Genomic DNA, 23,101 nt, shown 5'->3' with positions numbered 1-23,101 from the left:
CTTGTTTTATGTTCTGGTTTGTTAATGAAGATTGTGGCTTTGCCAAGGAGGCTTTGCACTTCTCAGGATCTTGATGCTTCAAAGAAGCCTGCTTTGGCATCAAAAGTCGACCCTTCTGCTCATGATGTCTCTTTTTCTCTTCCAAATGTGGTTTTTTTACACACTTCAAATTCTTCATAGAACCTTTATCATCAAGTCCAGCCTCTTTTTTTGTAGTAGTTGGAACTTCAGCATTGTCCTTTGACAGAAAGGAGGAATCCCGGGACTCCTTGAGTTGTTTACACTTTGATTTCGGCTCTGTCGGACCAGACTTCGCTGTGGCTGTGTTCTTTAGGTTCTGTTTATCTTTATTAATCTTTAACTCCTCCATTAATCCTCTGCTTCCTTGGATGAGTAGTCTTTCAGCAATGGCAGGCTGCGAGGAGCCAAAGAAGGATCCAAAGTTGTCACAAGGCAGTTTCGCCTTCTCAAGAGAGCAGTGATCACGAGTATAATAGCCTGATGTCTTCATACGCTTGTTTCGAATGCGTTGTTTCAGCTGTTCCCGTAGTTGAAGAAAGTCCAATTCCTCTTAGTAGGAAGCAAATCTGCCATCATAGTTTGTAGCTTGTTTTAAAACAAGTATTTGATTCACACAGTGATGAAAGGCAGGAGGGGGTTTGTTGTGGATTGTAGAAAACTATAGAATGCAAATGAAAGATCAAAGCCTCCTCTATATTCACACACACACACACACACACATATATATATATACAGAACCTCTGTTGGTATTTTCCTACAGGGGGTAGGTGACCTTTTCGTGATTATTTCCCACTACGGGCAGGAGATGGGTTTAGCTTATTTCCTAATGTGGGCAGGAGATGGTCTACCTTATTTCCTAAGGTCGGCAGGAATTGAATCTCAAACTGGAGATTTTTCAGCCATAATAACATTTTTACATTTTGAAGTTTCTTTAGTATTACTTGGTCACGTCTTGGTGATTGGTTGGTTGCTTATGACCAACTCCGTTAAAATTAACTACGCAATATGTAAATATGCTCACGTTGGCTTAGGAATCTACGCCCATAACTAATTATTCTCTCCTATAATTTTATCCTTCAGAAGAGTGGCCAGCATCCCAATTTTAGGAACCAAGTCCCCCACAAAGAAAAATTTGAAAAACAAGCCAAAATTTGTGACATATTAAGATATTTGACCCTTTTTTAAAAATTTTAGAAATATAACCCTCCAGTAGTTCTCAAGCTCTCCTGGAGGCTCAAAAACTATTCGAGGGTAATATTTCTAGAACGCGAAAAAATTAACAAAAAGTTTTCAATGGAAACAAAAAAGGACAAGTATTCAAGATTTCTCACAATACTTCCATTTAACAAAGACGTAGTAAAATTACTCCTATTCATACTCAATTTAAGGTTAAATTTAACACAATGCATTAGGTCAGAAATAATAATACTTCATATTCAGACATGGCTATACTATTTATCAGAAAACCAAGTTTTGGCAACTCTCTTCTTTTCTTTCTCACACTTGATGTAGATACCAAATTCGTACTATATCATATTTTAAAAAATGCATTACATTCTAATAAGAAATGTCATCAGGCAACAAGGTTTTCTCCATTAAGTATCAGCTTGTTGAGGGCCATGGCCATCAAAGCATTTTATGCAGAATGCAAGGAATCCATTACCACCTGCCACAGTAAATTAGAGTTAAATTTAAGAGAAGACCTGTTTCATCTATGCACAATTATCAACACAAATGTTCGGATCACCTCATAAAGGTCACGAGCATCCTGGCCAAATTCTATGCATGATATCTTTGTTTCTTGCATTTCCATGAATATATACTTTGAGCTCTTTAACCTGGAGCAAGGATGAAGAAGTGAACATCTGATTTTGATAGGAGCATGTGACTACTAATAATATAGATTCCTACCAGCAAAACAGGCGGGAAGCCATTTTTCAGACGAACCCGTGAGAAACCATTTACAGGGAATAGACACTTGAATCCGTCGATGGCAGGATATTCACTTTTATATATGAAAAGAACAAAATCAGACAGTTTATGAGTGCATCAACACAAAAAGTAAAACAGCATAACTTTCAACCCATTTGATTCTAAGGATGTTCGTGACAGAGAGAAGAAGGAAGACAATGGAAAAGCTCACTTTATAAGATAGGTGAAATTTCTCTGGCTTAATTCTTCTATGGGAATCCCTTCTTCTTTAGAATACCTGCACTGTTAGTAGTCAGATTAACTCGCACATAAACCTTGCACAATTTATACAGTATTAGAAAACATTAATTAAACATGACAAAAAAAACATTATTGCATTATCAACTAGAATTTATTCCATCAAATGGAGTGCAAAATTGATATGTTTTTACAATAGTTTTATACTTGATCTCATTTTTTTCTAAGGAAAAAAGAAAGAAAAGAAAAAGAAAAAGGGTATAAATTGACATAGGTTCAAACAACAGATAAGTAAAAAGGAAAAAAATTTTTAGAATATACATTCTTCGACATCCATTTCCAAGTTAAAGAACAAAGAGCGAGCAACCTTGTTGCATAACTCTGTAAATTGTTTAGGACATGGCAATGATTAAGAAGATGATCACAAACCCATATCATCTTGCACTTGTTTCAATATAAGTATTTACAAGTTTAAATTCCAAAATGCTAGTCCAAAGAGAAAACTGAATTTCTCAAATATCCAACAGCCCCATATGAAGTTACAAGTGAAGTTAAAAGTAGGGGACAATCAAGTATACCTCCATGGAAAGTCATTTTCACAAAAGCGGGATATTCCATTCATGGCCGAAAAGGTATCAATGTGAATCCAAAGTTCGTTTGTACTGTTAGCAAGATGGCCTGTCAAAATACTCATCATCAGATTCTAGCCAAAAGAATGCCTATTTCCGAATTCATACGGGACCCAAAACAAGGACCTAGCTTGGAGAAGCCTTGCAAGCAACAAAGCAAGTATCGAAATGCTAAGTAATGAAAGCAAAACATATGCTATTAGCAAATAATAATAACAACAACGACAGTAATAATAACAAAACAAAAGGCAACAAGAGACGTGCAGTTTGAGATCAAACCAGAAATATTTGTCAAACAGTCGCAGCTCAACTAATTCGAACAAACTATATTTCTTGTACACGACATCATCTAAAATTCCTGTCACAATTTTTTTCTCTCATGGTCTCAAAGGAATATTATAAGTCTTTTAGTTTGGCCCTTAGGCAACAAAATGTAGAACTTAAATAAAAGAAAAATCGTCAATACTTGTAAACATATCATATGTCCAACAATGGACTATAAAATCAACCCAAAATTCATGATGGCTGGTTATATAAATCAGGAAATGTTAATTCCATATTTCTACAAAACTAGGGAAGGATAAAGCAATGCAGGTACCATAAGTTCAACTTCTTAGCAATAGGCAGGACTTACCAATCTCATGCAAATGTTGTAAAGCATGACCGCTAGGATAATTCTCATTGGATGCCATGAAAGTTATGATAGTGCACCCTAGACTACAAAATATAGAATCAGTACAGGTGGTGGCAAATTATTGTTCCCCATGAAACAAAATAAATATACATCCAACCTGATCATAAGTAATCCGAGCATAGCTAAATAGAGCAACTTCCAAAAAGACTTCTTCCTATTGTTATAGCTGTAGCAAGTAAAAATAAGAATTATTAGTAATTAAAACTGAAAAAACCGGAAAAAAGGACAACTAGGGAAAATATATAGGAAGAATAAGTAAAAGGAGATATGATAGAGGTAGGTAGAGAGAAGAGAAAAATATATAGAACAGTTTATATGATAAAAACTAAACCACTATCAAATATAACTGCTATCAAAAGAAAATAGTTTTTAACTTTTAAGTATTAGATTTTTGTACTCTCTCACTTCTTCCTCACCTCTTTTGTCTCTCATCTCCTTCACCTCTCCCATATATTTTCTTTCAATCTCTTTAATTTTTTAGGAAAAACAAAAAAAGAAATGAAAGAAGAAGGCAAAAGGTTATCAAACAATCCCAAAACTTCAAAATCTAAAATAGTTATATCTTTTGATGTTTTTAGCTTGAGTTCCCATACTTGGTGCCCATCTTACTTCCGGCATCAAGTATCACTCAAGTCAATGACACACCACAAAAAGTTATAAGCACATCTAAAGCCCCAAAAAAATGCTAAGATATTATGAAATATTAATAATAGATTATAGATAAACCTTATGCAAATCATCAACAGAAATCCAGCTAAAATAAGCAGAAGATAACTATCTAAACAATGTGATCTTATTTGTGAAGAAATTCCCAACAAATTAGTTTAGATAACAACAAACACAAGCACACATCACATACATTCTAGCAGCTGCAATTGCGGCAGATAAGTTGAAGATTGGAACTGAACTAATAATAAAGCGCAGCTCCTGCATCATGATATACACGGTCCATTCAAAAGATATTCTTAAAAGGTATAAAGCCCATCAAACTTACCATACTATGAGCATTATACCTTGTGGGGAAGCTTAGAGTAAAGTAAAACAAAGGAGAAGACTGGAAGAACAAATAACATAACCCTTCTGTCGAGTAAGACCCCAAGCTGCAAGAAGATAGTGTATCAAGTTAGGAAGGGTTTGGAGACCAGGGGAAAATAAGAAATAGTATGCACAAAACAAGTTAATCATCAAATACATCCAGTTCTCTATCCCTCTCTCTATTTGATTTTTTACCATCAATTATTATTTGTACATTCCTACGTTTATTTTACAAAAGAAGCATTTGAATCAATTAAGAGAAGGAAAGGAATTTCAATTCAAAACTCTAAACTTATAATTTCATGTTCTCTTTCTCATCTGAAAGAGAAAGCAAAATCCGCATCTCCAGAAACCTCATCGTATTTTCTTTCCATAGTAGAGACATTTTGACATAAAATTGCTTTTGAGAAATTAACTGTATCAATTGCAGTTCATATACAACGCATCAAAGTATTAAAAGCGATCAACTGTATAACATTAGACAGAAATTCTAAGCAGAAAAGACATGACATACGCAGCAACCATAACAATACAGGAAAGATTAGTTTTAGTAATGATACATTAAGTTTCTTCAAGTACCAGACTCACCAGAAAAAGAGGGTACGCAGCAAGCAATGAGCGGGGGAGTGCTGAACTGAAGTACCAATGAAATGGATGTGTCTGAATAAAAAGTAATATGAAGGAAAACTAACAAATAATTTTTGATACGTATATATTACCTTTATCAGTGCAGTTTGTAGAATCACATTTCTCCACCACAAAGACAAGTTAGTACTCCCAAAGAAGCTTTGAATAAGATCACCTTCTCTTGGACCAAAAACTAACTTCTCTTAGACCAAACCACTCAATAAAACAAAGGTAATACTCCTATTGAACATGCACTGAAGATGGGATCCACCATAACTTTACCATCCCACTCATATTTAAATAGCCTAATATTCCTATGGCTCTGAGTCATTAAAGAAAAGATTCCACTACATAAAATCATGCAGAACGCCTACCACAAAATGAGAAGCAAACACACTTATGGACTCAAAAACACAGCATGCTCAATCGGATTTGAAAATATGTATTGCATGATTACAAACATCAAAACATATTCTGCCGGTTGAATGTGCAATGAACAACTTTTTAAGGATACACCCCATTCTTGACTTCGATTAAGGACAGAGTTGAACCAGAAAACTTCAAATTCAGGCCACAGTAACCTTTTCCACATGATTGAATCTAATAATACAGTAAGACCTGCACTGCAAAGAATCCAAACATGCACATTGATTCACAAATTGTTGTTTGGGGCAAACAGAGACATAATTATGTTATCTTAAGAAATTGAAAAATTAATTGTAGCAGTAATAATAACATTTTTCAGAAAAGTAAAATGATAATAATAATAACACCAATAAAACAACCTATGCACAATAAAGCACACAAACTGCAGCATTTCAACGCCTTCCAAAATGAAATTGATCTAGTCTGTCATAAAGAAAAAATTCAAATTGTTACAGTTAGGCACAAAATTCATCAGGCTAACTCAGTCTCGCACTGACGTAATTAAAAATTATACAACCACTAGGAGAAGCACCGCTTCATCTTTAGATTAAAGGTCACATAAGCCAAGGCCCAGAGACAAGAAAACAATTGCTTCATAACACATAACAGGACTATAAAAGTCAACAATTTATATCAAGCTAAATTTATCAAATGAATCACATTCCCTTAGGATCACATTGCTTCTCTTTTAACTATGAAGGATACACATGTTTCCTTTCCAGTATGTTCTATACCAATATACATATATATATATATATATATTGTACATCATTTTAAGTTCCATTTTTTTTTCTTTTTAAGTTTAAACATACTGAAAATAGCAAAATCTAGCTTCTTCTAACTATAGGCAACACCACGAAGAAAACATTTAGATACACTTGCTGGAAATTATCCGTGTTACATGAATAAGCACAACAACAAGACATGAAAATGAAAGGTTGCTGAATACAATTTTTTTATATGAAACACAAAATTGATTAAAATCAAACGGAAAATACTTAAAGATGATTATCCAGCTTAACAAGAGCAAAGTAGAAACGTACCAACAAAAGCTCCAAGCCAAGAGGGCAAAGAAGTAACAAAATATCACATCTAAAGATAACTGTAGCGAAAATCTGAACATGGAAGATCAGGGAACTGTGAGAGGAAATACAAAATATTAAAAACAAAATATGAAAGTTATATGGAACTCATCAAAAGGCATTAAGGCAGTTATATTATTTTGTCTGTAAGGAACCAAAACAATACTCAAAGAAATGCAATATAACTAAACAAGTAAAAAGTGTAGTGTGATAAGTAATGAACCAGAAAGACCATGAATGGGTTTTCTGAAATACAAGAAAGCTATGTAGATAGGAGATTTTGACATTCAATACGATTACATTCCATATATGATGCATAATCTGATTTTAGCATATAGCAACATACCAGACAGTTCACAGCTGCATAACATTTCCCCTTTAACCAATATCCATATGCCAAGTTGACTACAATAGGAAAATAAGAAAATAAGTAAAATAGCATGCACATCAAGGGCTATTAAAGTTATAATCACACAGAAAACAAATATAGGGTTATACAAATAATGTAAAATTCATGTTCTAGTATTCAAGGTACTCTTTCTCTTTGTTTTTCAATTCCAGGCTTCAACAGGAATTCTATCCAATTCATTTAAAATACATCTTATAAAATACAGAGAAAATAAGGTAAGCGAAGTTCACACACAAAGACTCAGACATTTGTACTATTACTGAAACTCTTAGATATTAAGATGCACAATATCAAAAGCATTCTGTGAGCTAAAAACCTAGAAAGGAATACAGAGATACTGTAGGCTTCACACAGAAACCCTGAGGCTCAGGCATTATACCAAGATCACCTGTTACAAGTCCTCTTGAAAATTGTGACTAAAGTACTAGCTTTCCAATTACTTTAGAACCTAATGTACCTGAAATCCCTTATATGGGAGAACTGAAATCCTAATAACACCTAAATCTTGTAATTAACATTTTGACTTTATCATAATACTGGATTCAAATAATGGCAAAAACAATCTTACTCAAAAGAGCAAATGCGCTATAACCATTTTAAGCCATGTGGCATGGATATGGACATGGGATACAAGATCCAACACAACACCATACGTGGATATGACAAATTTCATAAGGGTACGACAAAGATACAATAATAAAATATATATATATATATATAAATAACAATCTTCTCCTCTGCTTCTTCTATGGGAAGAAAAATTGCAAATAAGAAAAACCCGAGTCCCTTTGTCACATAAAGAATGAAAAAGAAGAACTGCTCCTTCCCAACTCTTCTTTTTTATATTTATGCACTTTTTCATATTGACCTTTCATTTGATCCTTAATTTTTTAAAATTACAAACAAACCTCGTGCTTTAAAAAAATGCAAAATAATCCTTTCCTGTTCCACAGTGTAGCCTTGTCATATCCTAAATTCAGACTTGTCCGAAAATCAACTGATATGTTTTTTGAGTATTGATTACGTATTGGGTGCATATGAAAGGCATACGGGGCGCATATTCGTATCTGATACTCCATATCTAGAAATTTTCGAGTATTCATGCCTCATAGATTTTAAGCTCATGCAACTTACACATAAAAATTAATAGAAATTAATAATGCAACCAAACAAAACACTAATTGTTGGAGAAACATGATCAAACATACTAAACTTTAAATTCCTTCCGCATTTACAAAATTTGGCTGGTGAACTAAAACAGATTATTTTAGGAGAAGCGGGAAAAAGAATTACAAGACCAAACAAATCATTTGCAAGGGTTAGTTAGATAACCTGTTCTCCATACACTCATTGGAATTCTACATCTAAAAGGAAAACAAAAATGTGCATAAAATGAGTTAAACCACAGGAAGTAATTACCTACAGCCAGAGCTAGTATATTTGGAAGTGGGCGGGTACAATAGAACAGAAGGTGGAACTGAACTGCAGTTAGTATTACAAAGAAAGCTTCTACTTGACGTCCAAACTTATCTCTAACCTGATAAAATGAAATAAAATTAACCAAGTGTTACTTATTTTACCTAATTAAATCATGAAATATATGGATATACCTTATGTCATTTTTTATTTAAAGGGCTAGGTAATAATAAAGATTTTTGAAAAAAGAAAGGCAACAGTACTAAAGCTACCAGTTCAATCCAAATTGTAGCTTATTCTTTCTTGGTGCATCCAGGTGATGAAACTGGCCATGCGAGTTGACTTTTTCTTTTCAGTTGCAAGAAAGGCTATCAAGCTTATTTAGAACATACCCAGAAAAATTTATTTTCGCCCTTTATTATGCAAAGTTGTGTGTATAGATAGGCATGTAATGGTGGAGTCTTATGAAATTATTCACCTTAGAATGACAAATGAAAGGATATACATGCATAGCAAGTCAAAACAAGCATCACACACTGGTTTCAGAGAAAGGATGAAAATGCAAATGAACAAGGATTAAACAACAACTTACCTGAAGACGAAAGAACCGTAATGTAGATAATGTGATGCAACCTAATGCCAAACGAACTGGAAAACAGCAAACAAAACAATTTAATAATTGTTAATATAACACATATGATATAACATAATACAAGGTTATAATAGAACGGATGTCAAAAGGATTGAAAAGCATACTCCAAAGGATTTATATATTTTACTTTTTTGATTTGATAAGTAATAGACTTTCTTAATACATGATCCAAGTACATGGGATGTACACATGAGGTATGCCTTTCAAAATCCCACCAAATGTACCACATAATGCACAAAGGACTTGCTCTCCAAATAACTCGTCTATGAGACTAGATGGCCTTCCAAATTACCATTCCGGCAAGCAAGAAGGTCAGCCACACATCTAAGTATGACCATGTAACCCCAGGTGCAGCAAATGAGCACTAATCTATATGAAGAGCACATCATAGCGTGAAAATTATCAACTCTTTGGTCCCATCTTCGGGTGTTGTCACTTGTCGAAACAAGGTACCAAAGAATATAAAAATTCAAGTAATCTAAAATACTAACCTGCAAAAAGACCATAAATCTTTGACACGTGCAGCAAGTTCATTGCTAAAATAGTAGGAGATGCCAAACTTGATACAAGCAACGCACCTAGAAGAATGATATCACTCACTAATGAGTAAACTAATGCCTTTTGAAATATTAAATAATTTATCAAGGAATCAGTGCATTTCCAATAGGCTAATAAAAGGATTTTTATTGAGACAAAACCCTTAAAATAAGAACTAAAACGGCACAGAGATTGCCCCAAAGGCTTTTTTCTGCTAAGTTACTTGGTTAAATCACAAGCCTAGCAGTATTAACAACGTAAATATAACAAGCTTACCAAGGAACGTGCGAGGAACCACTCCAGGGAACTCCAAATGGTCATACTATCAGGCAAACATCCAAACTAAACAGTTAGACCATAGGTCGAATACATTACAGACCATAACAGTTTGCAAAACCATATGAAGAGACATACACTTACATTATCTAAGTGATGTCGATGATATAAAATATCATGTATTGCCTGATATAAAAAAAATATAAAAACTAAGTTAGCAAGAAAAAGTATAGAAGCCCAAAAAAAAGAAAAAAGAATGGATAAACAAGTTGGTTTCCAGATAACAAACTCATCTCCCCATTATCAGTTACCAGACTTAAGTTAAACTTCAAATATTCATTTAGTGCCTATTTAATTTACTCTCAAGAAAAGATGTAATACTTAGAATGGCAGGTTTAAAATTTCTTTTTTTCTTTTAAATTGTTGGTATAATGATAATTTTTGCATTTCCAACGTAACCAAACATATGAGAAGCTATCTTCAATCAGAATTACATATCAGTTAGCTAAAAACTTACAAGTAAACATTACCAAAAATCACAGCAAATCAATAATTTAATCTCTCTTATAGTAAAGACTTCATATTTTCCCATTTTCTTACACTTCCGCAGTGAGAGAGAGAGAAAGAGCAAAGAAAAATTTTACCTGAACGTTGAAGCTTTCTTCAACTTTAGTGTAGGGCACCATGAACACATAAAACGTGGCCACTGATCCAAGTAGCACATCGTAGCCATAGCGCTCAAGAAAATTCGAAGACTTGGAAGCCATTGTTGTCTGTGTGTTTTTGAGAGAGACACAGAGAGAGAGGCACTGAAGGACTATATGGGTCTGGAAGTTGGGCTTATGGGCTGGGCTAGACCCATGTTTTATTGGGCTTGAGATTCAATTCAAGCCCTATCATTTTTGAAACCAAACCAGAACAACGTCAAAAGTTCAAAACTGAGTGTTACTCTCGCAGTAACAGCCTAACAGCCATAACTGATACGCCATGGAAGGTGTATCAGTAACCTTACCCACACTCTCTCTCCACGTCCACTCTTTCCCGCCAAACAAACCCTTCGCCGCCACCACCAACTGTGACAACTGTAATAACCACCGCCAAACCTTTAAGCTCAAAGCTTTATCAAAACGACGACAAAAAAAGGCTCCGACTTTCGCCGAAAACGACGCGTTTCCGGACTCTCTACCACTCCACACCAAAAACCCACATGCCGTTTACAAGGACATACAGAGATTCGCAAGGCACAACAAGCTCAAAGAGGCCCTGAGCATCTTGGACTATTTAGACCAACAAGGTATCCCAGTAAACCCCACCACATTCTCTTCTCTAATCGCCGCTTGTGTCCGTACAAAGAATGTGGCTCAGGGAAAGCAAATCCACACGCATATTCGGATTAACGGGCTTGAAAACAACGAGTTTATACGAACAAAATTGGTGCATATGTACACTAGTTTGGGTTCAGTTGAAGACGCCCAACAGCTGTTCGATAAATGTTCTAGCAGGAGTGTGTATCCCTGGAATGCATTGCTTAGAGGCAATGTCATTTCTGGTGGGAGGCGGTACCATGATGTTCTTCGTACTTATTCGGAGATGAGGGCGTTGGGGGTGGAGTTGAATGTGTACACTTTCTCTAGTGTGATTAAAAGCTTTGCGGGTGCTTCGGCGCTTTCACAAGGTTTGAAGACGCATGCCCTTTTGGTTAAAAATGGTTTCATTGATAGCGCAATTGTTCGGACGTGTTTGGTTGATTTGTACTGTAAATGTGGGAAGATTAGGCTTGCACACAGAGTTTTTGAAGAGATTGGTGAAAGAGATGTTGTTGTGTGGGGAGCCATGATTGCAGGTTTTGCGCATAATAGGCTGCAAAGGGAAGCTTTGGAGTATGTGAGGATGATGGTGGAGGAAGGAAGAAGACCGAATTCAGTTATATTGACCAGCATTCTTCCTGTGATTGGAGATATTTCAGCCTGGAAACTAGGGCAGGAAGTTCATGCTTATGTGTTGAAGACAAAGAGTTATTCGAGGCAGATTTTCATTCAGTCTGCCTTGATAGATATGTATTGCAAGTGTGGGGACATGGAAATGGGGAGACGGGTTTTTTATCGCTCAATGGAGAGGAATGCAATTTGTTGGACTGCTTTGATGTCTGGATATGTTCAAAATGGGAGGCTTGAGCAGGCATTGTGTTCCGTCATTTGGATGCAGCAGGAAGGGTTTAAGCCTGATGTTGTCACGGTTGCCACTGTCCTTCCGGTTTGTGCAGAGTTGAAGGACTTAAAACGTGGGAAGGAGATGCATGCTTATGCTGTGAAGAATTGTTTCTTGCCCAATGTGTCTATTATTTCTTCTTTAATGGTAATGTACTCAAAATGTGGCATCTTGGAGTATTCTATAAGATTGTTTGATTTTATGGAACAGAGGAATGTTATTTTGTGGACAGCCATGATCGATTCCTATGTTGAAAATGGGTGCCTACATAAGGCACTTGGTGTGATAAGGTTGATGCTTTTATCGAAGCACAGGCCAGATTCAGTTGCAATGGCAAGGGTGTTGACTATTTGCAATGGACTAAAGAATTTGAAGCTCGGGAAGGAAGTTCATGGACAAGTTTTGAAGAAGGGTTTTGAGTCCATCCATTTTGTTTCTGCTGAAATTGTGAAAATGTATGGGCACTGTGGAGCAGTTGATCATGCAAAATCAGTTTTTGAAACAATCCCTGTCAAGGGTTCAATGACATGGACAGCAATCATAGAGGCTTATGGATATAATGGCATGTATCAGGATGCTATTGATCTTTTTGATCAGATGAGATCTAAAGGCTTCACTCCAAACCCTTTCACATTCCAAGTAGTTCTATCGATTTGTGACCGAGCTGGATTTGTCGATCATGCTCTCCATATCTTCCATTTGATGTCTCGTACATATAAAATTAAGGTGTCTGAAGAACATTATTCTCTAATCATTGGACTTCTTACTCGTTCTGGTCACATCGAGGAGGCTCAAAGATTTATACAAATGATTTCGTCTTTATCCTCATAACAATGGATGATTGAACCTTCCTTTTTCATGTCTAACTTTATTAAGCTCCCGAAACTTCTTTGTGATTATCAGTTCTCTGCTATTTCACAAATGTATAGACCCATTGTATCTTCATGTATCATGGTATTCTTGTTTATTCAGGATTTCTATATCATCATTTGGATGAGAAAAATGGGGATATCTAAGTCTTGTAGGCAAATATTTTGAATACAAGAACCTCATTTGTTTGGTCATTGCAGCAGTGGTTTGTTAATAAGCTTGTATATGTCAGCAAAAGTTTTTGGTTACAGGGTCTATGCTTCATTATTCTTCTGTATCCCATTTTACAGTTATTTAGGAACTTCTTCTTGAATCAAAAAGTCTTGTAGGCAAATATTTTGAATACAAGAGCCTCATTTGTTTGGTCATTGCAGCAGTGGTTTGTTAATAAGCTTGTATATGTCAGCAAAAGTTTTTGGTTACAGGGTCTATGCTTCATTATTCTTCTGTATCCCATTTTACAGTTATTTAGGAACTTCTTCTTGAATCAATAGCTTGTATATGTCAGCAAAAGTTTTTGGTTACAGGGTCTATGCTTCATTATTCTTCTGTATCCCATTTTACAGTTATTTAGGAACTTCTTCTTGAATCAAAAACTCTTGTATCAATTATTGGAGTTTGAAATCATTCTCTGTTTTCTGGTACCAATTAGCTTTGGGTAATTATCTTTTAAAAAATTCTTAACAGCTTGGTAGCAACTATGGATACACCTTACTGCTCAACTTATCATTACTTAACTAATGAGTTTTACTATTCGAATTAGATGAAGGTGAAGCATATAGATATACAATAATATAAAACTACAAGTTTTCATGAAAAAACAGAAAAGAGCTCGTTCCGAAGAGAAAATCAATTCAGAGGACAAAAGTGACGCAAACATTTCTTACAGAATCAATAACAAGGAAGTCAAATAAAGAGCAAGAAATCATTAGGCATATTGTTGGGAAATTTGTTTGAAGCCTTCCAATACAATCCGCAAGTACTAGTCAATTCACGTATATACACAAGAATCTGGTATTGTCTCCAAGTCCCAGTATATATACAGCTGTATATCAATACAAATTGGGAACTGCCCCTTTGACTGTTTCTAAGTCTGCTCCTCAAAAGTTGAAGCCTTCGACGGTCATCCCTCCATCGATACAAATAGTTGCCTAATTACGTAAAAGGTTGCAAAGAACAAAAAACAAAGAGGATACATTAGGCAATTACTTTCCCAAGTATAATATAACACCCAAGACTAAGGATGAATTGGCATTCAAGAATGAGAATAACTGTTTGTCCTGAGAGAAAATGAGAGGAAAATGCACAAGTCTAAAAGGAACTGATTTTTCTCATTAACCAATAACTCAACAGGTTGTTTATATCTGGAGTACAATACATATAATAGCCTAAACGTTGAATTCTCATATATTGATCTAGAGCTACACATTAGGAAGAATTGGATAATTACGATTACAACAACTCAACTGGTACTCATCAACATACCTCATATCATATTTTTCTGTGATCGATGAATATGTTGGGGATATGAGCAATCTTGGGCCAATCTTCCCCATTCTCTCTCTCGCACTGTTGTTTTAGAAATGGACATCCAAAGATTCGTAGAGTAGAAAGAGAAGTGGGTAGCCCAACATCTGGCAAGCACTGCAGCTCAGGGCATACCCCAATTGACAACGTTTGAAGAGAGTTGAGGTGTCCAAACCCCTTTCCGTCCATGGTCTTAAGACTCAAAAGATTGCAGATGTGGAGATAAGTGAGAGTGGAGGGCAGCAGCCCCTCCTCCAGAAATGAAGAATCTCCTACTTCTTCACAGTCTTCGAAGCCAAGTGTCAAGTGTGTAAGAGAGGTGAGTCTTGGTACACCCCACTGCATACGGTTTTCCATGAGTTTCTTGCAAGAAAAGATAACAAGTGATTTTAATTTTGATGGCAATCCCCCTTCTGGAATTGATTCCAATTCTGGACAGTTGGTTATCACTAGAGACTGGAGTGAAGGAAGAAAGGTGTGCATCTGTTGAGGCAGTGATCTCAATTTGTGACAAAAACGTATTTCAATCTCTGTCAAGTTCGGAGTCTCCGGCCCTAACCAAGCTGGAAATGTAGTGCCTCCATACGAATTAATTTCCAGCCTTTTCAGGTTTGTATGAGGTTGGAGCTTCTCAAGAACTTCTCTTTCTCTTTCTTCCTGTGAATCATCAGCTACACTTGATCCCCATTTCAAAACTAGTCTATTCAGATACTTCTTGTCTCTCATGATGTTGGCCTCCAAAGCATCCTTGGCATGAACCAGATTATCGAGTCCTCTGATACGAAGTGTTCCACGCAAATACTGAAGCTCCATTAACTCCAAAATGTCATGCCCTGCACTATGCTTCTCTAGCACAAATTCACTTAAAATCCTGAGGTTTTTCAACTTCCCCATATGTGGTGGCATTTTTTGTAACTTTGTATACTTAATATCTAGATGGCGCAAGTTAATTAGTCTTCCCAAGTTGGTAGGCAACTGAGTAAGAGCTGAATGTGACAACAACAACGTTTGTAAATTATACAAACTACACACTGTATCAGGTAACTTTTCAATGGAAGTGTTAGACAGGTCCAAGTGCCTTAGATGTTTCAAGTTGTCAATTGAATCAGGCAGCTCCTTCAAATCATACCGTGCTAAACTGAGCACTCTTAAATATTGTTGCTTTGAAAATAGATCATGTAGTACCCTGCTCAACACTCGGAACTTACCAAGATAATGGTCTCTCAAAGATGGGAGGAAAGTGTGCAAATACTTAGCTTCATATAAAGCCTCATATTTCTCAAAACCATTACCACCATATTTTCCCAGATATGAAAAATGACGAGTCTTGCTCCCAATGTTGGGTGAGTCATTTTCGTCCCACCTAACACAAAATTTTCCAGACACAAATTTTGCTAAATCATTAATAAGATCATGCATCAGGAACTTTGGTTTAAAAGGATTCACTTTTGCATGTTGAAAAAATGACCTAGAGGTTAGATCATCGAAGTATTTTTCTCCAACTTCTTCCACCATAAATTTCTTCTTCTCGGCTTGTAAGAGATCTTCAGCCTTCCACAACAAGACCAATTCTGATTTTTCAAATTTATAATTTTTTGAAAATATTGAACAGTATGCAAAACAACTTGAGATGCTGAGGTAGATAATGATAACTCAACCATAGAGCTGGCAAAATATCACTCTCCTTATGAGAAAACTCCCAAATGTCACTATTCAATATATTTTCCCATTCCTCAATTTCTTTAGAGCGTAATATACCCCCAAGTGATTTAGCAGCTAAAGGAAGACCATTGCACTTTCTAACAATTTTTTTTTTTATCGCCTCAAAATTTGAGGGTCCACTAACACCTGCATTTTCGAAGGCATGTTTTGAAAATAACAACCAACAATCAGTCTCAGATAGTTGCATTAGACTCTGAGTTTGAAGAGTACCACCCATCATAGATGCAACATCTCGGTGTCGTGTTGTGACAATGATCTTACTTCCATATGCTCCAAACTCAAATGGACGCCTTAAGAAATCCCAATGTTTATAATTCTCATTCCATACGTCATCATGAACAAAGAGAAACTTTTTCCCTGTCAAAGCCTCCTTCAATTTACATTGAAGCATATCTAGATTCATGATATCACAAGATTGTTTAGTGATTGACTCATAAATCGTTTGTGTTATTCTAAGAACATCAAATTTTTCTGAAACACAAACCCATGCGAGGATTTCAAAGTGTTGTTGGACTCTCTCATCGTTATATATGAGATGAGCAAAGGTGGTCTTTCCGATACCACCCATGCCCACAATGGGAATCACACTTATCTTATTGCCAGTTGCATCATCTGACAGCAATAACCTAATGAAACTCTCCTTCTCCTCCTCTCTTCCGTACACATCAGATTCTACCAAAGAAGTAGTACTTAAAGATAGTTTTGTATCTGATATTCTATGTCCATCAGCTGTTTTGAAATTAAAGGAATCTTTTTGTTGTACAATGAACTCTAGCATGTCAAGAATTTCCTCTATCTTGGAGTTCACCGATGTGTCAAAAGCATGAAACACAGAAGAGACGTGCTTTAGTACCTTACGTTTGATACTACTCGCAGATGATTCAGCTTTCAGTTGGTTGCGCCTTAACGCTTCTGTCTTGATCTTGTCCAACAGGTCCTCAGCATGATAGACAACATCTTGAAGCTCATGGAGCCACTCCTTCACTCTTGAGTCACTTACTTGCTTCGCCTCGGCATCTTCGACAACAACATCAACAGACAACAACTTGGTCTTCAACTTCTTCAGTAATCCGTCGGTCCGTTTCTTTTCCCTGAGGAAGTCTAGGACCTCCGGAGAAGCCATCTTTTGAAATAAAGTAGAGAGAAAAGCTCCACCCACAACTTCCAAAGCCATATGATTAATTTCTTCTTGACTTGCAAATGGAATTGAGAACAGTTGACAGATAAGTTAGTATTGAGAAGATCAAGCAAAACAGGGTTTTTGTTGTGTATCAGTGTATGTGATAAACTTCAGAGCTTAAATTCTTTGGTAGTGGTGCTAATGAAAATGAAGCTGATATTGTACCGAAAAAAAAAAAATGAAGCTGATCTGAAAATTACACAGACAATCGGTGGAGTACCTAAAGTCAACGACTCTCGTTCCGTTTGTTCCGCTTCTTATCTAGTTATCTCTCAATTATTATTATTTTCTTGTACGATGGTTTCAATTATTATTTATATATTTGTTAAAAAATGGTTATTAATGGATTAATTTGGTGTGTGCAAAGTTGATCCAAAGGATCCAGAACATCCTCAATTACAAACAAAAAATGGTTATCAATGGTTTCTTAGTTGTTATTAAACTACTTGGGGCGTAATTAATTAAAGTTAAGGGTAAACTTTACAAAGCTAATGGGTTCTCGTTTTGTTTTGTTTTTTTTTTTTTTGATAATCTAGTGATTAAAGTTGTATAAGTAGATGTGTACACAATTTAGGACTAGATTGGTTGTTTAATCTATTCGACTGCCACTGAACAAATATTATAGTAATTTAGGACCTGGTCTGATTGAGATTTGATAAATCCAGCTGTCCTAGAATCTGTCCTGGTCAAGATTTTGAATATCACATATGCAATCTGTAAGTTTATTTTCTACACAAGTACTATTTTTTTTTTTTTGGGTCAAAGAGATAACTTTATAAACAACAAACCAAGGCAGTACAACCAGACCAGCTCAAAGAGATAACTTCATAAACAACAAACCAAGGCAGTACAACCACACAAGTACTATTATCACAATTGGTTTGAAGTTTTTTCTCAATGAGTACGTGGGTCTCATCTCCAATAAAGTAACAGAATACAAGATGGTAGGTTGACATGTAAAAACAATAAAGAATATAAGAAAGGGAGCGGATCTATGACATTTTATTTTTAATACAAATTTTGAATAGAGTTTACTCCATATAGAATTTTAACGATCCAAATCATTTATATTTTAAGTCTTCCTTAAATAATCAACCTTACAAAAAATTAGGTAAATCAGAAATTGTTTACCTACAAATATTAAGTGTTCAACAAAATAAATATTTAAAATGTTAACCATTTAATTTTTGTAGATAAATAATGATTGGTGTGACATTTTATTGGGCATTGAAAGTGGGGTGAGAGAGAAAACTAAAAAAATGTAATTTTTGTCTAAGAGGAGGAATCTTTATTCCAAAACTTGTTTTTGGGTTTTGGCGCGGGTTTATTGAAAGTAGGGCTTAAGGGTAGGCGCATACCCGACCAACCTAACTAACCTGCCCGGTCTGACTGGTCTGGTCGGGTTGGGTCCACATCATCATAACCTCCCCCGCTTGCAAAAGTCCACCAAACGTACCCCGATTATTAATGGCCCGTTTTGGTTCTAGGCTTGTATCGACTAGATACAAACCGACCCGCCTGTATGTTTTACATATAATATATTTATTATTCATATATTATATATTATATATTTACATTAATATTATTATTTTTTAAATTTTTGTTTCAAATCTAATCTCACTATCTTCTTCACACCGCCACCCCTCCTTCTCTGAGATCTCTCCAAATTTGCAGCCTTTTTCAACACATCATCCTCCTCTTTTTCAAAGAAAAAAACATAAGAGGAATGAAGTTATGTACGATTGAGTTAAAGAGAGGTTTTGAGCTTTGTAATATTCTCCTTATCATAGTAGAATAATTAGAACTAAATTTTCAAGAAGGCTAGAGATCCTTACATAAAATGTCATTAATTACTGATCCTTTCCTTTATCAAGGTACCAAGCCACAATGAGAAATAGCAAAAAGGATTTTTTCAATTTCGAAGAGGGAAAGAGATCCAATTGTTTGTGAGAGGCAGACCCCTGTGGGGATCGATTTTTAATTAGATTTTTCTAATTTTAGTGGTACTAATTAACCTAGTAGCCTCTCCAAGTGTCTATAGAACTATAGATCACTAGAAATTGGAAGTTGAAGCCATCGTCGACACTCATCCCTTCATCAATGCAAATAGTTTAAATAAATTTCTGAATATATAACTAAGAAGACACATTAGCAATTGGGTTAAAATAAGAATTGCACAATCTTAGGTAAAATGCACTTTGAGAAAAAGTTACGGCACTCTTGTACCATTCATCTTCCACTACCATTTTTCATATTCTGTCTCACAAGTCACTACATGTGTAAAGGTCTAAACTCTCAGAAAAATACTCAAATCATGAAGTGACATGATTAGTCAACTTAATCACAACACACTTAAATCCCAGAACAAACAGTTCGAGACACAATTTAAGAAAGGTAGAAGAAAAGCAAGAGTCACTATCCTCCATTGATGACGAAAAAGAGAATAAATAGAAAAGAGAGCGGGGCAGAGGAAGGAGGAGGATGTGAAGTACCCAAGGAATAAAATTTCAAGTTTCGACGGAAATTTTGAAGATTTTTAAATTTCGACAGAAATTAGATGGAAATGACGGAAATTGCTATCAAAATACAAAAATTTTGAATGAAACTTTACCATATGTTTATTTAACATATTGTCTACTAAATTGATAAAAAACATTGAAGAAATCAAATTATATAGTAGGTTTATGTGATATAAGGTGACTATAATGCGCGATATAGCAAATACTGTTAAATCAAATTAGTATAATGAATAAACAAAATTAATATATTCTGTAAACTGTATAATTTAATTATACACTAAAATCTAAACCCTAATACTCTATATATTCTATATACTCTAATACTCTTTATACTCTATAATCTATACATTAAACCATATATACTCTATATTTTTTAGGATATTTGGTTTTAAGCCCTTAGCCAAACTTTTTTCATGTGTCTCTTACTTAGCCAAACTTTGTCTTCACTAAGTGTAACAACCCAAATTTTGGCTTATGGTAATTTTGTTACTTAAATTTTTCAAATTTTTTTTTAAGGTTTGTTTAAAGGAATTAGAAATTTCTTTAAATTTATTTTAATTAACTTAGACCTTTGGTTGTGGTTCTAGAGTTTAGTTGTGTGAAAATAAATTTTAGAAAATGAAAATTCAAGAATTTGACGATTATTATTTTTTTCAGAATTAAATTATAAGAGTAGGATTTTTCATAATTTTTTTGAAAGCAATTTGACTATTTTGAGGTTATAGGAAATTAGTACTCATCAATACGAGTTCGTAGAATTTTTCGGTGAATTATTTGGAGTCTCGAGCTATTTTTGGTGAATTTCTGAAGTTGGAGAAAATAAAAAATATGAAAATTTCGATAATTTCGATAAATTTCTCCGAAATTTCGAAAATTTCGACGAAATCTTCCCGAAAAATTATTAAACATGTGTTTCGATTTCGACACTCTAAAAAAATGAAATTTTCGGCGAAATTTCGCCGAAAATTTCGAATTTTAATTCCTTGGTTGAAAGAGTCATAAAATTAGTTACCATCAAATTCGATTCCCTTTTATTTCTAATAAAAAATAAAAACAATTTGGACTACATCCGTAGCTTGGGCTTTGAGCCCTCCATTCATTTGTACTTAAAAAAATTACATCTACGTAAATGAGATTGTTCAAGAATCTTCAATGATTTAGAATTTTAGATTAATTTCTTAGTGTCTTACAAGTGCAACTTTTAAGTTTCTTTTTAGTTATTTTCAATTTGTAGTACCTGAATTTTGGTCCTTTATCTAATTAAGTATCCGAATTATTGTGCCATCATTAATTATCCACCCTCAATTCAATATTATATGACCGCACCCTAGTAAAAGTTTTATTTCTTGCTTCCCCATTGAAAAGTCAAAGGAAAATTGAGAGAAGGAAGTTCCTATTATGCCCCTGGGTGAACAGAACACAGTTTTGTCCAATGGCAAGGATGTTGACTATTTGTAATGGACTAAAGAATTTGAAACTTGGGAAGGGAGTTTATGGACAAGTTTTGAAGAAGGGTTTTGAGTCCATCCATTTTATTTCTGCTGATCGAAATTGTGAAAAATGTATGGGCACTATGGAGCAGTTGATCATGCAAAGTCAGTTTTCGAAACAATCCCTGTCAAGGGTTCAATGACATGAACAGCAATTATAGAGGCTTGTGGCTATAATGGAATGTATCAAGATGCTATTAGTCTTTTTGATCAGATGAGACTTAAAGACTTCACTCCAAACCATTTCACATTCCAAGCAGTTCCACTTCAAAGTCTTTTTTCAGCCATTAGCAGTATATACACAGCAGTATATCAATACAAATTGATGGTGTTTCCCAGTTGAACCAGAATGAGACTTTGTTTGGCTCCCCTCACTTGACTCCAGTTCAAACACTCGGAATTTCAATATAATGTTCAATATGGACCCATGGAGAAAGAAGAAGAGTTAGTTTGCAGAAAAGTACGTACCTGAGAGAGAATTGGATAATTACGATCACAACAACTCACTGGAACCCATCAACACATTCTCATACATCATATGCGGTTGTAATCGATCTATATGTTGGGGATGTGAGCAATCTTGGGCCAATCTTCCCCTTTCTCTCTCGCACCGTATTGAAAGCAAAGGACATTTATCGATATAGAATATTAGAAAGAGAATTGGGTAGCCCTTCATCTGGCAAGCACTGGAGCTCAGGGCATGAATCGATCCACAACGTTTGAAGAGAGTTGAGGTGAACATCATTAATATAACTGATTACACACTTAATTAGTCCAAAACATTTAACAAACATTTCAAAATATTGTAGATAAGAAAGTGGTGCTTTAACAATCATATTTTGCCAAACTGGCCATAAAGGTGTAAAGTATATAAAGGTGTTCATTTTGTTTATATCTGTTTATGCCATGTCATGTCTTAGTCTATAATAGACCTTAATCAATGAGAAAAACTTATTTATAACATGAATATAAACTGACTTGGTATCCCAAGAAATAAATTATGTCTTAAAATTAAAAAAATTGTTATGTGATAAAGTATAAAATCATAAATGTTATCGTGTTATTTGATTGAGATACCAAATCAGCCATATCTCTTTTACAAAGAAATTTCTATACTAATCAATTGTAGTTTGTTTTATATTGAGCTTCAATTGTGTTATAGCCCTTATCCGGTAATTGTAGATGTAAGCCCTCCACCTTTGTAGTGGGGGACAACTAGTCAAGCTCATAATTCTACCTTAGAGCTCGCATGTAATCTCACATTTTTTTTTTTTTTTTGAGAATAAAGCAAATCATTGTATTAAAACAGCCAAAAAGGCAGAGAGAATACAAAATATGAGCCTAAAGGCTTACAAGAAAACAAAAACCCATAAAAGTGGAGCAGAAAAGCCCACAGAAATTCGAAGATCTCATAACATCGGCATCGAGCAGATACTATAGCCATCAAATGGCGCCAGAGAGGGACCGTAGGAATTAGCGAACTAGTCGCGTTTGGGTTCACGATCCTACCAACATCTCTAAGTCGAGGCTGACAATAGCGCAAAGTGGCGGATGTGGCAATAGTAACCGGTGGAAATATGACCGGTACCGGCGAAAATAGTGACTCCCTAAC

At 35.1% G+C, this 23,101-nt stretch overlaps 2 protein-coding genes and 1 pseudogene across 5 annotated transcripts; 1 reads left to right on the top strand and 2 right to left on the bottom strand.

The window, feature by feature from the left end:
* Positions 1–1,362: 1,362 nt before the first annotated feature.
* Positions 1,363–10,855, bottom strand: ALG12 (homolog of asparagine-linked glycosylation 12). 3 transcript variants are annotated; one of them, XM_086236652.1, is made up of 20 exons: positions 10,618–10,855; positions 10,118–10,159; positions 9,974–10,019; positions 9,652–9,738; positions 9,101–9,156; positions 8,512–8,629; positions 7,030–7,088; positions 6,645–6,716; positions 5,961–6,024; positions 5,690–5,793; positions 5,137–5,208; positions 4,527–4,613; positions 4,373–4,440; positions 3,611–3,679; positions 3,454–3,536; positions 2,769–2,868; positions 2,165–2,230; positions 1,933–2,026; positions 1,769–1,859; positions 1,363–1,687 (listed from the first exon to the last, which is right to left on the bottom strand). In XM_086236652.1, the coding sequence occupies exons 1-19, from the start codon at positions 10,738–10,740 to the stop codon at positions 1,779–1,781; spliced, it is 1,491 nt and encodes a 496-aa protein (XP_086092778.1). In that variant the 5' UTR covers positions 10,741–10,855; the 3' UTR covers positions 1,363–1,687; positions 1,769–1,778. The 3 variants fall into 3 exon arrangements, with proteins under 3 accessions (XP_086092778.1, XP_086092779.1, XP_086092780.1); XM_086236653.1 differs by lacking the exon at positions 9,652–9,738; XM_086236654.1 differs by lacking the exons at positions 1,363–1,687; positions 1,769–1,859 and having other exon boundaries at positions 1,931–2,026; positions 2,165–2,235.
* Positions 10,856–10,918: 63 nt separating this feature from the next.
* On the top strand, positions 10,919–13,330 carry LOC147290997 (Pentatricopeptide repeat (PPR-like) superfamily protein). The gene has a single exon (XM_086236650.1). It carries the CDS (start codon positions 10,961–10,963, stop codon positions 13,010–13,012), a length of 2,052 nt encoding a protein of 683 aa, XP_086092776.1. The 5' UTR covers positions 10,919–10,960; the 3' UTR covers positions 13,013–13,330.
* A 595-nt stretch (positions 13,331–13,925) lies between these two features.
* LOC147290996 (putative disease resistance RPP13-like protein 1) lies at positions 13,926–17,556 on the bottom strand (annotated as a pseudogene). The gene is made up of 2 exons (XR_015121180.1): positions 14,537–17,556; positions 13,926–14,202 (listed from the first exon to the last, which is right to left on the bottom strand). The product of XR_015121180.1 is annotated as a putative disease resistance RPP13-like protein 1 (transcript).
* Between the last annotated feature and the right edge of the window lie 5,545 nt (positions 17,557–23,101).

The sequence above is a fragment of the Dryas octopetala genome, chromosome 3 (assembly GCF_963921425.1).
Source record: "Dryas octopetala chromosome 3, drDryOcto1.1, whole genome shotgun sequence".
Lineage (NCBI taxonomy): Eukaryota > Viridiplantae > Streptophyta > Magnoliopsida > Rosales > Rosaceae > Dryas > Dryas octopetala.
Note: the sequence above shows the minus strand (reverse complement) of the source record. Positions and strands in the feature narration are given on the sequence as shown.

Bases quoted from the DNA above. Each gene is read 5' to 3' on its own strand.
- ALG12 (XM_086236652.1), bottom strand. From the start codon at position 10,740: ATGGCTTCCAAGTCTTCGAATTTTCTTGAGCGCTATGGCTACGATGTG. The intron at 10,020-10,117 runs GTAAGTGTATGT...TTTGCCTGATAG, and splicing joins ATCGACATCACTTAGATAAT to TATGACCATTTGGAGTTCCC. The intron at 7,089-8,511 runs GTAATTACTTCC...TTCCTATTGTAG, and splicing joins TATACTAGCTCTGGCTGTAG to TCAACTTGGCATATGGATAT.
- LOC147290997 (XM_086236650.1), top strand. From the start codon at position 10,961: ATGGAAGGTGTATCAGTAACCTTACCCACACTCTCTCTCCACGTCCAC.